Below are 17,136 nucleotides of genomic sequence, written 5' to 3' on the forward strand. Positions count from 1 at the left end.
TTAAAAATAGTTACAGTAACATTGTATTAGATTGCATTTCTAAATGTTAATTAATACATCATTGAAATTTATGACATATCAAAACAAAACAATGCATAATTAAAATGCCTTATTTATGAGGTATTAATTGTATTATTTTGATTTTCCTTTCTAATTGTCATTCATGAAATAAATGTATAAAATTATTATTTTCTATATACTTTTGTTCATAATTTAAAAATACCTGTGGAGGTGAGCACAAAACCGCTTTGCATACTCTGGGTAAGCCATTGTCACATATACAGAGCGTGCATGTATCTGGGCCAGGGATATAGTGTAGTCCATTGGTCACAGTTCTACCATGTAAATCGGTACACTCGCCTTGAGCTGCTACACCTGTACATACGTATGCATTAATCGTATCCACTCATTATAATTCCCACCAGGAATTTACAAAACACTTACAATAAAAGTGTATAGTCGTTAAACACAACACAGCTTTACTCCACATTTTTAATGATATTTCACGACCACATGTTTTGGGCATAGGAATTTTTGGCCTATTTATTTAAATCAATATTTGCTCGCTAGTGGAGCGCTTTCCATAAAAGCGATAGGGACAGAGAAAATTGATCATGCGTCTTGAGTTTGTATTTTGCCCGTGCTGCGCCTGTCAGTAACGAAAATGTCAAGGCCGTATGTTTAGACTTTGTCAATGTCAAAAAATAATAATACGCGTCAAATAGATAACCATCAAATATTTCTTTTCACAAAAACATCATTGCTTCCTTATAAAGCTCCCGCTAATAATGTTCGATTTCATTTTTATTTCAAGAATAAATCAAATTTTAAATAGTACAAAAATCTCAAAAATCTCGAATGTATGAAAATGCGACATAAACGAACATGTACTTTGATGTCATAACCGGTCATAGTGACTAAAACATTTTCGTTTCTAGGCCAACCAAAAATCAGATAACCACGTAGCATAACTGAATCAAATTATTAATAAATATGACAACACATTGTGACAAATGACATTGACAATTTAGTTTTCAGCTCTTTGGTTTTCTATGAGCTCTAATTTTTATACCATATTACTGTAAAGCTATATATCTGCAATAAAAAAAATTGTGCAATTCATGACCATTTCATTTCAAAGCTATTGACAGCTTAGGCAAAATATTATACATATATATACATTGGAAAATGTTTCTCTAGTTATCTTATTCACCTTCTATCTGTTTGATTAGATTCAATGGCTGGTTTTGGAGATTACAGTAATTATAACAGACCCTATGGTCTAGATCCCAATAGAGAAACGAATGATCTATATGATACTCGTTATCAGCAGATATATGGATATCACACTCCTTTAAACGAAGAGTATCAAGGACCGCCTTTAGTAATGGATGATGTTTCAGAAGAAGGTATGCAAAAGTACCTATAGTAGTATATCAATTTATTTATGTCAAAATAACAAAACAACCATCACCAAACTTTGTTTCAGAAAATAATGCATATGTGACAACAGCTATAAATGTAGCCAGCTTAGTAACTGAGAATTTATTGAGTCATCCATTTATAGTGTTGAGAAGACAATGCCAAGTAAGTTTTTTTTTTATTATTATCAGAACAAAAAATGGAATTGACAAGTGAAATGTTGTGTAGCAACTAAAGAAAAACAACTAAGTGTAACATGTAATCTCTAATATCAATTTGAAGTCCAGTATACATAGTTTATTAACTCATCTTTTTAAGGTCCACAATACTCTAAAAAATTATCATATTGTACCCTACACATTATTGCCAGTGGTAGCAAGATTGCATAGGCGGCAGGATGTGACGACTCTTTGGAAAGGCATTGGCTCTACATGTATAGTCAAGGGCCTCAATTTAGCTGTGGAAGATGTCCTATCAAAGGGAACTGGTTGGCCAAAGTGAGTATCTTAAACATAATATGATGTGAAAATTGTTGCCATAATTCTATAATATTCAGTCTTTATTCATGTTTGTATGTAATTTCAGAGAGATTGGAAAATGCAGTTCAGTTCTCCAGTTTCTTCAGCACATGACATTAAAATGGTAAAATGCTTACCTATATAATACAATATTTTTCTAGTTTCCATTTTAAAAACTACCGCGAAGTACTACAAGAAAATAAAACTAGTAAACCAATCCGATTCTTGTAATTAAATATTTTACTAACAAAAAATAAAGAAATGAAAAAGAAATATTGTATTTCTATCTTTACTATTTTATGTTTACAGTGTAAGTCTGGCTGTGATAACACCATTTTATTCTGCAAGTTTGGTGGAGACTGTACAGAGTGATATAGCAAGTGATAAGCCAGCTATATTGGATGTCTTCAGAGAAGGTTTCATGCGTATATTGGAGTGGGGTACACCTAGTCGGGGCAGGATGCTACCCATATGGGCCATAGTATTGCCCACAGCAGCCTTTGGCATTACAAAATATTTTGCTCAGTAAGAATGAAATCATGATATGATTTGATGCATATGACAAGAACTAACTAAAAAAATATTTATAATATTTTGCCCATTTTTCTTTCAGCCTTGCTCTTAAAAGTATAACTGTGAGAATATTACGCTTCCAACAAAGACATAGGCATGAATTGAGTGCTTCATATGACATGAATCATCCCAAAAGTGTCCCCAATCCATTAATAGAGGATTTGAATTTAAAAGCTAACATATTCTCTTTTATTGCAATGGAAGTAATATTTTATCCTGTTGAGACAATAATTCACAGGCTTCATATACAGGTATGGTACTTTTTAAGAACAAATTATACATTAAACACATACTACATATAAAATATTTTTTCATAACTTTGTTAATTATGGATGGAATAGTTGATGACATAACTTTGCAGGGTACCAGGACAATTATTGATAATTTAGACACGGGCACATCAGTTACACCAATTCTAACTGGATATGAAGGTTTTATGGATTGTTACAATACAACAATGGCCAAAGAGGGAATAGGAGGGCTGTACAAAGGTTTTGGAGCCCTTATTTTACAGCTGGCCGCACATCTGGCAATTATTAAGTTCACCACATTTGTAGTTGCAGAAATGTCAAATCTGTTGAAACCCGCTAATACACCTACTAGTTCGGATGAATCTGTTCATTCTCAACAAAAATACTTATTCAATTAGAAATTTGTAAAATTGTTTTATTTAGCAGTCCTTCTTGAAGGGCTTTGTTATTTTTATAATTTATATTTATTTACAGTCTTAATGTGAAATATTGTATTCAGTGCAAGTGTTTACATAAATTATACTAGGTAATTACTGAAATTTGTTTTTTTATGTAGTTGTTAAAACCTTTAGAATATATTCCATATTATTTATACAGTCTTAATATATATGTTTTATTTAATTTAATGTCAAGATACCTTTTTATTCAGTGAAATTATCTAAGAAAAGCAAAAATGTGCTTAATATGAGACTTGGTGGTAAGATTATAAACAATAAGTGGTAACATGTAGTAATATAGCTTTTTTTAAGTTTGATTTGAGATCATATAAATAACTGCTTCATATGTTGAAGAATGGTTGCATTCGCAATCATTTTCATTTTGCATATTTTTTATACACATTTAGACACATAAGAGGAATGAAAACAATTGTTGAACATAAATAAAATAATTAAATCATTAATTTCTTTTTATTTGGCTATGTTACATACTTTACTTTTTAGATTATTGTTAATTAGTTACTAGTGAGTTAATACAAATCGACCTTTCAATATTCTTCGCATAATGATCCTACGACCATTGGGAGTCGATATTCTATGTTCCCATCCATGGCGTCGCACTCTCCTTACTTCATTAGGCCTAGGGAAATAGCAACGTACTTTGGTTCTTATAGCAGTTAACAAACATGAGTCTGGTTTTACCAATGTGGTGTTTGACACTGGAGCAACAGTTTGTAGACTCAACCTGCAATAAGTTGTGTAGCTATTACACTGATAAAAAAAATATAAGCCATTAATTTTATTATAGGTTAATCGTTACCTTATAGGTTGCATTACTGCCGCTAATAACCGAGACATGCTTATAGTTGTTTCGTTACTTCTATTTTTTGCTGTATAATAGTGTAATAATTGTTACCAGCGCTGATTTGTTTTTAATTTTATCCTCGGTTAAAATTTATGACCTATTCTAGAGAATCAGTGACAATCAGGTGACAGGTAACTTAGTTTGACATTGTCAAATTTCAATTATCATACAATCTTGACATATTACTAAATTCATTCACACGCAGCAGCTAAAGAGTAATAGTATAATAATACTCGCTGACCCGGCAAACGCTGTTCTGCCCTACTCCTATCATTTAGGGGTATGAAAACTAGACGTTGGCTAATTTTCAAACATACCAAATTGCACACAAAATTTCATAAGAATCGGTCCAGCCGTTTCGGAGGGGTTCGGTAACTAAAATTATGACACGGGAATTATATATATAATATGGTTTAAAATACCTAAATGCACGTTTAATACGAATACGTACGAATCAACTAAATCGTCACACTTGCTTAGATAGATAGATAAATTGCACTCAAAATTTGCATAAGAACATAGATAGAACACAAAAAAAGAGAAAACATGCACAATTGGTGGCATTCTCGCTAGGCAGTAATCTCTTCCAGAATATACGTGACGATACGTGAAAAATGAGTGAAACATTTTAAATCTGGAAATTCTTATAGGTAATAAAATTTAACTGAAATCACCATTTTCGACAGATGAGTGAATATGGCGTCGTTGTGACAATACAGTATGAATTACAACGATTGCACATCCTCACATATTGAAATCACTACTCGTTCGATTTAACTTTATTTGGCTTTTTTTTTTAATTCAGCAGTGACTGGGGATTTTTGAGTTTAAATGGCTTTAGAGGTTTGTGCTGGTCGCATAGATTATAATACCTCCAACACCTCTGTACGGTTATACGTATCATTTAATATCCATAATCCTTAGTCAGGAAATATTTAGAGAACAGTGGTTTGACTTAGAAATAAGGATAGCATGGACATTAATAGGATCGAAATTTGAAAGCAAATCTGGATACTGTGCTAAACTTTGGGCATTTATGTGGATTAATTTGAAGCTTCTTAAACCAGAAGAAAACAAGAGGAAAGAAAATGATTTAAAGGAACCAAAGAAGAGCTGTGAAATTTATCTTTACTATCATAATCGTTTGACGAAAGAGGCGTGTAATTAGGGTCGCTAAATGAGCTTTCGTTAAAATTACGTAAATTAAACATAAGATAACAGTAGAAATATAACTAATATAATGAATAAATAAACTTATGAAGTACAAAAAAGTGGAAAAAACGAAATGTATAATTAATAAATAACAACAGAATGTGTAATAAAATGAATAATTTTAAGGAAATTATTTAATCCGGGTGATGCTAATCAGGATAAATGAGGATCCAATGATAAGTATCATGGTGTAATTATGTCCATTTATAGCAGGTTAAAATCAAATCTACAAGTCTTCATCAGTGATAAAAACAATTATACACCATCATACCTCCGCCGTGGACATTTTACGTGGCGCATACTCTACTGTGCGCTACTGCGTACTAACAAGTCACATTATTGCCAAAAACAAAATTTCAATCATTAAAAAATCTGGAAAAAATTGAATTGTTAAAAAACGGTTTATTTTATGTATGTCTAATTCTATTAAAGAAATCATTGAATAGTATTTCATGAAATTGAATTGCAGAATTTGTTTATTTTAAGTTAAATGCATGTCTCATTCTATAAAATATTGATTATTACATTTTTAAAAGAGTAAATGTAAGTTTCAATTTATAGATAGGTACTTAAAATAAAATAATGGTATCATTTACGAAACTAATATTTTAATTTATATAATCTGTCTATTGATGTCGAACTAGAATAATATGAAAATTGAATATGGCGGACAAAAATAACAAGGGCGCTAAAAGATTATTTTCGTCAACAGTTAGATTTATAAAAGTGTGAATGATTGAGAAACTACTGTTTATTTGTCATAAAACATATTTGTTAATGTATTTAATAAGTTAGAGTAAGTAGTATTATATTTGCTTTATATTTATACTCGTAAGTTTTATTTTTCAACGCTATAGGTATTACATTACATTAAGGAGAGATATAAATAAATATAACATTATTTACATACTTAATGGTGTGTTTGCAGGGGAACAATGTCGACGATTAAAGTTAATTTTGAAATAGGGCATGAGGCTTCAATGAAGTCAAAGAAAACTCCAGAGGGATTTACTCATGATTGGGAAGTATTTGTACGCGGTCAGGAGGGAGCTGATATCAGTCACTTTGTTGACAAAGTTGTTTTTCACCTACACGAAACATTTCCAAAGCCAAGAAGAGGTAAAAGATATGTTAAGTCTTATCAACCATTTCTTCCTTTAAAATTGATTTTTTTTTGTAGTTTTAAAATAAACTTTTATACATTAGCATTTAGATGAGTAATTTGCCCGTAAAAAAAAAACTTTCTACTATATACATAGAAACAAAAATTCAATACATATATTAAAAAAAAAAAACTGAGTCCACCACCGCCACACTCAGTGATCCAAAGTTTCCTAGCGCAATAAAATTAAGAAACTTAAATTTTACATTATTACCATAGATAAATCTACTATAATTGATATAAAAAATTGTATGTATTGTTTACAGTTGTGAAGGAGCCCCCTTTTTCTATAAAAGAGTCAGGATATGCTGGATTTATATTTCCTATTGAAATCTATTTAAAAAATAAGGATGAACCCAAGAAAATAAAATTTACATATGACTTGACCTTGCAACAAAGTGGCTTTCTCAAAGATCGTTATGTCTTTCAAAATCCTAATGATGAGTTTAGAAGAAAACTCATAAAGGGCGGAGGAATACTTGTGAGTAACAATGCATTTTATACTAATCCTGATCAGGAAAGTAGAAGTAGAGATTCATTTACTGATGAAAAATCACAACTTGTTAGTAAACCTAAGCTTTCATCAGATAATGTCAAAAAACACAAGATTAAGGAATTCAAAGAGGAAATTCCTCTTAAGACTAGTAGTTTTGAAACACTTTTTGGACCTCCTATACAAAAACCTCCAAAAGTTTCACCGGATCCAAAAAAAATGGAAAAAAATACTCCAGTTGTTAAGTCTGAAAAGAAAGAAAAAGAAAGATCAAGTTCAGATAAAAAATCTAAGCATGAGCACAAAGAAGCTAAACCTGAAAAAATTAGGATAAAGGAAGAGAGAGATAAACAAAAAATGGAAAAAATAAAAAATCACAGTAGGGAACAAGAGAGATCTAAAGAAAAAGCAAGTAAAAGAATGAGTGAGAAGCCGCCATCACCTGAACTAGCCAAGAAAAAGTGTCTTAGTCCAAATAGAAAAGTTCCTAGCCCTGCACCACGTTCTAGTAGTGCTTCAAGTATTAAAGATGAATACAAAACACAAAAACATAATTCTGAGAATTTTGAACAGAAAAAGCAAAAATTAGATGAAAGGATTGATGTCAAACCCGAGAAGGAATCAAAGGAAAAAAAGAAAAAAGAGAAAAAGAGCCATGATAAGGACAAAGAGAGAAAAGAGAAAAAAGAACATAGGAAAGAGAGTCATAAAAATAAAGAATCCCCACCTGAACAGCAAAAAGAGGTTGTTAAAGAAATACCAAAAGCTAGGGAAATACTTAAGGAAAAGGAGGTTTCAAAAGAATCACCAGTAAAAGAAAGGCCATCAAAACCAGAAAAACCTATTAATAAATTTTCTATAGAAAACTTGAGAAAAACTCCACCACCAGATGTGGAAGAGCGGTCAGAATCACACAAAACAAAAGAAAAGGGTGACTCTGAAAGAAAACACAAACATAAGAAAAAAGATAAAAAACGTGATGAGTCAAAGGAAAAGCACAAAGAAACCAAGGAGAAAAAACACAAACATGAGAAATCACGCGAAACACCACAAGAACACAAAGTAGAAATAATAGAACAAAGAGAAACACCAATTCCTAAAGAACGCCACATACCTGAACTAGCATCACCCATATCAATAGATACTGCATCACAATGTAGCTCTAAAAGTGGATTGGCAAAAACTGTCCATATAGGAGCAGAAGACGTAAATAGTAGTCATTCAGATTCTGAGGGGTCTATTATACATGATGACGAAGATCTTAAAGTAAAAACGGAACAAGCATCACCAGAGCCAGTTGTAAAGCGTGAACCAACACCTGAGCCAGAGCCAGAACCTGATCCCGAACCTGAAATCATACCTGAACCAGTAGTTGATACTCCTCCAGTACAGCAAAAACCCAAGAAACACAAAGATAAATCCTCTAAAAAAGAAGAAAAAAGGCGCAAAAGAAAAGCTGCTGAAGAAGAAATAGAAAATCGTAAAGTAGCAAAACCTGCAGATTCTGGTCCATCAAATAATGAAACAGACTGTGGTGAGAGTAGTGCATCAACATCCATGGAAACTAAAGTACAAGATAATGGGGTCTCAAGTAGTTTAGGGGAGGATGCAGAACCAGGAGATTTATCTCCAGATTATATGGTTCAATTAAGAGGCCTGCAACAACGCATAATGATGATTAAAAATAATGAAGATCTCGAAAGGGTTGTGAATTTAATTGCAGAAACAGGCAGATATGAAGTGACTACTCAAACTTTTGATTTTGATCTGTGTTTGTTAGATAGGTCAACTGTCCAACAGCTCATTCAACTTGTTGGCTGTTAGCATATTTTAATAAGCACTGATGTTATGAAATTGTACAGTTATTTATAAGAATCATACAGGCAGGTATAGAATGTATTATCAAACTATTGCTGCTGTCTGCAAAGCTAAGTTATAGAATAATAATATATTATTTAAGTTAAGAATAATCTCAATCATCATATATACTTAATGAAATAACCCATTTGAGGAGTTTTAAGTGCAATACTGTATAGGCATGTAAAGATATAAGACTGTTGAAAGATTGTTAAAGAACCTATTGTATATTTTGTACATTATTGTATTGATTTAATATATAAGTTTAAACTCAAATTAATCCTCCATGGTCACAGAGATCATATGAGGCTATGTAAACGTTATTGCATGGATAAGTGAGATGTGATTAGTTTTCAAATATGGCATAAAATAGACATGCTTAGCTGCAAACTTTTGTTTGTTCACAACTTTTACCATGTTTTTATTGTTTTACTAATATATTTCACAGAAATCTTAATTATTGGCACTTTTATTTTACACAATACTAATGATAAGGAATGTGATAAATCTGATACAGTGCTTACAGATTCTTTTTAAATTTAAATACTGCCTTTGGTTCCGAGTTTGTTACATAATTTATTTTATTTATCATTTATTAAGGTATATTTAAAAAATAAATAGAGTGTATAACATTTTTTTTCCTTGTTTAATTTCTTAACTTTTATATTATTTAATTTTTTAGTTAAAAACTCCTTTATGAAGTTTGAAAGAAAAACAAAGTTAGAAAGGTAAATAAAGAAGTAATTTAAAAAATTCGTTTATTGAATGAATGATAAATTTGCGAAAATAACAAGTTACACCAATTGACTATGACAATACCCCAGTTATGAATCATAACTAATTATGATAATGTAAAAGATGAAGTGACATAAAAAGGTGTCCAAAAGATTATTACTTAATAATAAAATATGAATGAATGACAATAAAAAATTTCAAATCCAAATTAAGAAAAAACCGACTCGTCAGCCAAATTTCAAGTTAACAGTATTAACACTCTTTTTGCGCAGGCATATTCATACCATCTGGATGATTTATTTCACTTGGTGAGAGGGATGTTGTTCCCTCTATTGAAGTCGAGATCCTAAGATGTCGTCGCAATGTTCACCTCTTTTTACCATTTTTGTGGCCAGTTTGGCGCCACTTAGCGTAAAAATCGCCAATGTATTCAACAGAGATGCCCGCTGCTTGCGCTGTGCCCATCAAACTGATCTCTTTATATGTGTCTTCATTTTTCTCTTGTTCTGTTCCAACTAAAAGAACAAGTAGCGGCGCGGTCTTTCCTTGCACCGTGTTATCTGGATCCCCATTTCCACCTTGCAATTGCTTTTCATCAGAGGTGAAGTGGTTGCAAAATTCTAATATCTGCATAAAATTATGGACATGTGGTGGAGCTTTTCGAGGATATTTGAGCAACGATAGCGGTTTGGATTGCCCAGGTCGTTGAGTCCGTAGAAAACGAGATCCACTTTTAAGTTGAACTTCGAGCCAGCGTATAGCGTCCCGAGCCGTGGAGCATTCCCGTTTCAACTCATCCAGTTCTTGTAAAACTGCAAGCAAGATATTTTAAAAATATAATCTAGAAATAAGGGACTTTGACATTTTTTCAACTTTAGATGCATCTGTCTAGTGTCTAATGAAAACACTTTTTTTACATATTTAATTTTATTTAATAAAATGTTGTCTATTAGGCTACATTTTACAAAAAATTAATAGCAATTTAACCTAATATTGGTCCTATCACGATATCAAATTTATTTATTATCAAATTTTGTCAAGACCTGTGAAACTTAAACTATGCAATGGATTTTGATGTTTTTTTTTTAAAGCTCTGATGCAAGAGGAAGGTTTATATGTATAAAAACGTCTATTAAACTACTCTGAATTTTACGCGTGCGAAGCCGCGGGCAAAAGCTAGTTATATAGATATATGATTCACTTACCAACATTTGGCACAAGAAATATAAAATTTCGTGCCTTGACCAGCTGTTTCACTCTACGAAGATGTTTATATAAAGCAGCAGTATCTACAGCTAGAAGTGAAGGAATTTCTGTTTGTCCAGTACTTTCCAATTCGCGTACTCGAGAAGCTAGCCAAAGATGTCCCAAACGGCGCAAAAGACCACTCTCTTTCTTGTCGACCTTAAAATTGTACATTTAAATAAAATAAATATAAAACAGTTCGCAAATATAGATATAACAGGGACTGCCAGAAATCTTATTACTAAAGGGTATAAAAATTTAAAATAAAACAGGGACAAGAAGAATTAAAAAAAATTATAAGAAATAGTTAAATCTGTTCCCAACATTTTAACATTGTAATCCTACAGTGACATATTTATAATACACAATATGAAAGTTTATTGAAAACTAAAGGAATTGAATAATGCCACTAATCATTAATATTTAAAATTTGCTTTATATTTATGTAAAGCTACTTACTTGATTCTTGGAATTATGCCATTCCCTACTTCTTTTATGGTGTAACTTTGTGCTTACTTTGGTTGGGTATACTTTTTTCAAATAGAAAATCTTCATTGTTCTGTTGAACCTTATTCTTGGCACTATTTTAGCTATTTGATTCCCAAAGTCGATAAAATTCAATATTCTGATAATGTTTTCTTCATATACAGTTAATTTCATTTTCTCCATGACTTGCCATTCAGCTGCATCTTTATCAAATTTTCCGATATTTGTACCACGCAAGTTTATATCTTCAGGCAATGGGATAGATTTATATTCAAGTTTGAATTTTTTTGCTATATTTTTTGCTAGTATCAGAACATTGCAGTTGTTATCAATGAGCACATCATTATTCTTCTGATTAAAATAATGCTGGAATATATTTAACAAATTAACAACACATTGAAATAAAGATTCACCACTTTCACCACAAGACAAAATCAATTCCTTCTCAGTGAGAACCCAGTCTTGTAATATTTTAAGACTAGGCAAAAAATTATCACCAAGTAAAAAGTTTTTAATGCCTTGCATGTCTAAATCTTTTCTGTTAGGTTTATCTTCTGATGCCGATTTGTTTACCTCATTCAACTCTCCATTCACATTATTTTCATCTTTATTTTGTGAATAAGATTTTTCATCACAAGTCTCATTGATTTCTTTTTCCTCTTCGTCTGTGTCATTATGAAGGGATATTTCATCACTTTGTTCATCTTCAGACTGAAAACTTGATTCTGAAAGATCATCACAAGAATCTGATTCGTCACTTTCATCTTCACTATTTTCTGAGTTATCACTTATATCAGAACTCCCTGAAGAAGCAGTTCTACGCCTACGACGTCTCCTTGCCAATGCCTTTTTATTTTTACTATCACCATTCAAAACAACTTTAGAGTCTCCATCTGAACCAATTTCTTTAATTTCTTCCTCATTTTCATTCTCATTATTGCCATTTAGTAAGGCTACATTAACATCATCAATTTGTGGTTCATCTATTCCATTCAATTCATGTGATGATAAATTAATAGAAATTTTATATTTAGATGTATATTTACTTGCTGGGTTTTTAAGTCCAAGAGCTTCCAGTTGCTCATGCAATTTTTGTAATAATTGAGACAAAAATGCTAAAGTGAAAGCTTTACATGCAAATGCTTTTCCTTCATTATTTTCCTTCAATTTTGCAATAGTAAAAAGACAGATTTTAACTATATTGTGGATCATAGTTGAGTTCAAATATGCTGGATTGGTATTTTCTTCTTCTAAGGCTTGAACAAATTCATTATAATTTTTATTTATGTCTGGAAGTACAAGTTTACCAAAATCCATTGAAATTTTGAGTTGCTGTATAACTGTACTGCATATTTTGGGAATATTGGGGTCATCTTTAACAAAATACCACTTTTCAATCAAACATAAAAAATTTGCTACTGTCATTTGGATATGCTCTGATTGTGTGCATGATTCAGAGTCATTGAGCATACTACAAAAGTGGTTGTTTTTCTCAAAAATTTTGGTCAGGTTACCCATAGCACCTTCAAATGGTGATAAGCAACTGAGACAGTGTATATAAGAACTGACTGAATCTAAATTGTAGTTTTTCTCTAAATATAAATTACCTATTTGATTAAAGGGCATGCCTGATGTGAGATCTATTTGACCAGCCTGTAGGTAATAACGTGCAGCAGTAGAAGATTCCACACTGTTGAAAATTTCCACCTGATATCTACTTAAGTCACCAAGATATACTAAGCAAGAATACAAAACAGATCTACAAAGTTGGTATTCATCTTCTGGTGGCTTATAATTAATATCATCCTGATTTTCCTCATCATGATAAAGGGGGACATAATCCAATTCTTTTAGGTGAATTTTCATTTCTGATTGAACTCTGGAAATTAAGTGATGAAAGTGACCTATACCACAAACAATATGTGTTTGTAAATAATTGTCATACTCATTGTCAGCTTCGCGGAGCTTCTTAGCTGTCGATATTGTATCATAATACACTTTACGCCAAAGCAGCTCAAGGGACTTCTTGCCGTAGTTCAAAGGATCTAAGAAGAAAAGTTTTTCACAGTTGTCTCTTAATTTTTGTCGTTGAACTTCTATAGGTACGGTAAATAAATCGGCCATCACTTTGCTCCCATTTGTTGCCTCTCCGAGGCGTCTAGCGATATCGCTCACATATCTGGAAATATGTTTCTTATTAGGTTTCTATGACAAACAATGTGTTTTTCTTATTTGGATAACTTTTGATTGGGAAACATGAAAAATATAAAATATAATTGTACTATTATTTCTTACCGATAAACTTTCTTTGCCTGCTCGCTGCGCTCGATAATTTTTATATCCAAGTTTTCATTACATCCGTTCTTCATTTTCAAGTCATTTTAATTTTTATCAACATGTCAAGATGTTTTTATTAACACAGATGACGTTTTCGAAAAGTCAAATTTCACGGACTTGTGAATCATCGCTTCGTGATCATATTAAAATCAGTTACAGATTTGTATTTTCTGCGTTTTGTGTTTTTATAACCAAATTTAGCAATTCTCACACGAGATTATACGTCATAATAAAAATATGATGAAATCACAGATGAAATATGAAATGTGACGTCTATCTTTTTTTTCATTTATTTCAAGATCATCCCCCTGGATACAATTAATTGTGACGTCTATACTTTAATGGTGGTAATTTATGTATTCGTTTTCGCTATTTGCCTAAAGGCTCGACGAAACATCATCGTATACGAGAGTCGACGCTTAAACTAAAATCATGGCACATAGATATAAGACAATTTGCTTTATAATTTATTGCATTAGGTACATAATACTAAAGTGCTCAGGTTCTATGCGTTACCCATTTTATGAAAGTTACAAAAGTCAAAACTATTTAAACAGGATAAAATTTATAACATTTATAACAATTCCAGCCCCTTTTCTATTTTGATTTTTGTCATCTGTGGCACTTTTGTTTTCTTTCAAGTTGGTAACTCTTGCACTTATTGGCGGGTGAATTATCTCCAAATGTCATTTTGAAAATAAAGATTTATGTCAATTGGAGGGCAGAACTAAGTAAATAAATATTAAATGCTGCAGTAAATACGTTCAAGTTTAAAACTGAAATTAAAGATCAGTATTTTTTTAATTGTAATATATGAATATTTAGATTTTGGTCTTTTTATTTATTTAAATAAATTCTTATAATGAAACTAACGTGTAAAGTTGAAGTTGTAAACAGGTTACATACTAACTTGAATATACGATCTAGTGGAAAATATATTAAATCTACTTTAGCTATAGGTAAAGAGCCAAAAAATGATACGGAATTCTTTATTCTTCATTTCTCATCTGTTAATAAATCTGGAACTAAGTATAAGGTGAAATTTATAAAGCAAGTTTTTGTTAAATGTTTAAATGAAGGCAAAGCCACAATAAGATTTGACGACCCTCCTCATGACTTGTGTGTGAAAAGTGAAGTTGTACAGTTAAAGAGTTTTCTTAATTTATTGAAATCATGTCTTACGGGAGATACTAAAAGCTTAAAAATTTCAAACTTGTCATCCATTGGTGTTACTGTTAAAGATAATGCTCCCACAAAATTAATTGTAGCAAGTCGTGCTGATATTCCTACTAAAGGTTTTCCAAGAACACTTGAAGCTCTTCATATGGTTGGGATTAAGTTGCATAATTTTCGCCGTGACATTCTGCTATTGAACCGTTTGACTGTGCTTGATTTAAGTAATAATGAAATTGAAAAAATTCCATATGAATTCGGTAAATATATTTCTTTTTTTATATAAATCAAATATCATATTTAAAAATAAGCTAATAAATAATAACTATTAAATATTTTCTTCAGCAAGAATGCCCACCTTAAGTGAACTGTACTTGGCTAACAATGCACTCGGAGAACCAGCTAATATAGATTGGAGATGGTTGTTGGGGCCACAGGTATATTACTTATTAATATTTTATATATTATTTTATACAATTTTCTATGTTTGAGTCCGATTTTAAGTTACAATATCTAGATAAATCTCAATCAGTTTTTAACTTTATAATTATATCACATTCAATAAATATAATTTATAAACAGAAAATAATGATACTGGTGTCAACTACAATTAACTATAGTATATACTTTATATCAATTTTATAGGAGATGGAATAAACAAATCAATTTAACATCAATCTTTATTTCTTATAGATTACAAAGACATTGAGACTGCTAGATCTAAGTGGTAATAGATTAAAAGATCTTCCTAAAGATGTATGGAAATTGGGTAATTTAGTGACATTTAAATTGGACAAAAATATGCTTGAGAAGATTCCAGCTTCTTTAGGACGAATTAGAAATCTAAGGTAATATAGACACCAAGTTATTATATTACTTAAATTCTTAAATACTTAACTGTCTGCCACATAAAAATAGAAAAAAACATATAAAATATGTAACAAAAATATACAGTTAACAAATAAATCTTACAAATTTTATGGAAAACAACGTTTGAGATGTAAATTAAGAAAGTAGTATATTAAAGTAATACATCTATTTCATTCTTAAGTTACATTGAATATGCTTACCACAACTATGACATGGATTAAAATATATGGAATAATATAAGATTAGACCACTCATGATGATTGTTTATTTTCTACTGTTATATGTATTTTTCTAAATTAAAGACTAGGACACTCCATTTTTTATTACATCCACTTTTCCAAGGATTTAGGTCTTTAATTTAAAAATATTTGTATAATAAAGATAATTAATTAGTATTAACTTTATAGTGGTAGATATTCACTTGCAAATATAATATTGCACTAATTCTTTTTTATTGTTCTACACATACATAAATATTTTCTTTATTCCATATTTTAGTTAATAATAGTTTCATCTTGGTCGTTAATAACTAAGTGTGTGTGTTTATAAATATCAAAGGCCAAGAAAAATCTTATAGACTCACTGTTCCATGCATGGGCCTAGCCAAATATTAAAGCCCTCTATAATAAAATCCAAAGTGGCTTTATCATAACATATCTCAAGTATTTAGTCTGTTCCACTGATTGATAAAGGGCTCCCACAGGTTTGTTATAGCTTTTTATTATATATTTCATATTTTATATACTTTTAGTCATTTTAATTTCATGAAGCCAATCAAAAGCAACTATCTATGCCTGTGGTTTCACATATTATCACAACAATATTTAGTGTCAAATCAATTATTTATGTTTATTAACCAAACCTCAGGCCACATTGAGAAGTTACAATATAATGTTTTAGGAACATATTTGCATATAATTACTTACTATAATTAAAATTATTTCTTTCTTATAGATTCCTCACCCTGAGTCAGAACAATTTAAAATCTCTGCCTTGCAGCCTCATGCAATGTCGATTCGAACAATTGGATTTGAGTTTGAATAAATTTGAAAACAAGGATATGAAATTTGAACAAGAAAATCTATCACAATGGGATTTCTGTATTGGAAGTTTAGTGCATATGTCTGCAAAAATAGTGTTAAGAAATAATATATTTTATGCACCACATATTATACCTTGGACATTGGTTGAAACACTAGATAATGCAAATGTATGTATTTGCGGAAGGCCAGTTTTAAATAATGTGTACCTTATTAAGCAATATGATTTCAAAGATTGTTTTAAGCTGGTTACTTTATTGAACAATAATGTTAATAGTGCAATTGATTTTGAGTGTTATTTCTGTTCACCAAAATGTTTATTGAAATGTATGTGATTGATTCTATTTATTTGAAGTGTATATTATGATTTAAATGACTGAATAAAAAGTGTGATCATTTTTAACTGAAATGTGTTTTTCTTTCATCATTAAAATTTTCCAAAAGTTCACAGTTTAAAAAA

At 30.8% G+C, this 17,136-nt stretch overlaps 6 protein-coding genes across 8 annotated transcripts in view; 3 read left to right on the plus strand and 3 right to left on the minus strand.

The window, feature by feature from the left end:
- The window catches only part of LOC119839780, a 12,795-nt gene extending 12,151 nt beyond the window's left edge, over positions 1-644 (minus strand). Inside the window, exons 1-2 of the mRNA XM_038366221.1 lie at positions 445-644; positions 224-375 (exon numbers count right to left, since the gene is read on the minus strand). Coding sequence (XP_038222149.1) covers positions 224-375; positions 445-526 — 234 coding nt within the window. The 5' untranslated portion in view covers positions 527-644. The remainder of the gene's footprint in view (positions 1-223; positions 376-444) is intronic.
- Positions 645-1,029: 385 nt separating this feature from the next.
- LOC119839635 (solute carrier family 25 member 46) lies at positions 1,030-3,299 on the plus strand. Its single transcript, XM_038366034.1, has 7 exons — positions 1,030-1,409; positions 1,490-1,587; positions 1,741-1,919; positions 2,008-2,064; positions 2,250-2,465; positions 2,554-2,764; positions 2,875-3,299. Exons 1-7 carry the CDS (start codon positions 1,238-1,240, stop codon positions 3,160-3,162), a joined length of 1,221 nt encoding a protein of 406 aa, XP_038221962.1. The 5' UTR covers positions 1,030-1,237; the 3' UTR covers positions 3,163-3,299.
- A 354-nt stretch (positions 3,300-3,653) lies between these two features.
- Positions 3,654-4,224, minus strand: LOC119839636 (39S ribosomal protein L34, mitochondrial). Its single transcript, XM_038366035.1, has 2 exons — positions 4,022-4,224; positions 3,654-3,946 (listed from the first exon to the last, which is right to left on the minus strand). The coding sequence occupies exons 1-2, from the start codon at positions 4,057-4,059 to the stop codon at positions 3,724-3,726; spliced, it is 261 nt and encodes an 86-aa protein (XP_038221963.1). The 5' UTR covers positions 4,060-4,224; the 3' UTR covers positions 3,654-3,723.
- Positions 4,225-5,912: 1,688 nt separating this feature from the next.
- Positions 5,913-9,389, plus strand: LOC119839640 (protein ENL). Its single transcript, XM_038366039.1, has 3 exons — positions 5,913-6,074; positions 6,207-6,397; positions 6,707-9,389. The coding sequence occupies exons 2-3, from the start codon at positions 6,214-6,216 to the stop codon at positions 8,755-8,757; spliced, it is 2,235 nt and encodes a 744-aa protein (XP_038221967.1). The 5' UTR covers positions 5,913-6,074; positions 6,207-6,213; the 3' UTR covers positions 8,758-9,389.
- A 145-nt stretch (positions 9,390-9,534) lies between these two features.
- Positions 9,535-13,852, minus strand: LOC119839613 (protein SMG5). Its single transcript, XM_038366000.1, has 4 exons — positions 13,552-13,852; positions 11,230-13,435; positions 10,731-10,929; positions 9,535-10,337 (listed from the first exon to the last, which is right to left on the minus strand). Exons 1-4 carry the CDS (start codon positions 13,623-13,625, stop codon positions 9,892-9,894), a joined length of 2,925 nt encoding a protein of 974 aa, XP_038221928.1. The 5' UTR covers positions 13,626-13,852; the 3' UTR covers positions 9,535-9,891.
- Positions 13,853-14,295: 443 nt separating this feature from the next.
- LOC119839712 (leucine-rich repeat protein 1-like) lies at positions 14,296-17,080 on the plus strand. 3 transcript variants are annotated; one of them, XM_038366145.1, is made up of 5 exons: positions 14,296-14,552; positions 14,862-15,026; positions 15,112-15,203; positions 15,460-15,614; positions 16,591-17,080. In XM_038366145.1, the coding sequence occupies exons 1-5, from the start codon at positions 14,456-14,458 to the stop codon at positions 17,009-17,011; spliced, it is 930 nt and encodes a 309-aa protein (XP_038222073.1). In that variant the 5' UTR covers positions 14,296-14,455; the 3' UTR covers positions 17,012-17,080. The 3 variants fall into 3 exon arrangements, 2 of the variants coding, with proteins under 2 accessions (XP_038222073.1, XP_038222072.1); XR_005288274.1 differs by having other exon boundaries at positions 14,296-15,026; positions 15,460-16,339; positions 16,591-16,722; XM_038366144.1 differs by having other exon boundaries at positions 14,296-15,026.
- Positions 17,081-17,136: the final 56 nt, after the last annotated feature.

Source organism: Zerene cesonia, chromosome 4 (assembly GCF_012273895.1).
Source record: "Zerene cesonia ecotype Mississippi chromosome 4, Zerene_cesonia_1.1, whole genome shotgun sequence".
NCBI classification, from domain to species: Eukaryota; Metazoa; Arthropoda; class Insecta; order Lepidoptera; family Pieridae; genus Zerene; species Zerene cesonia.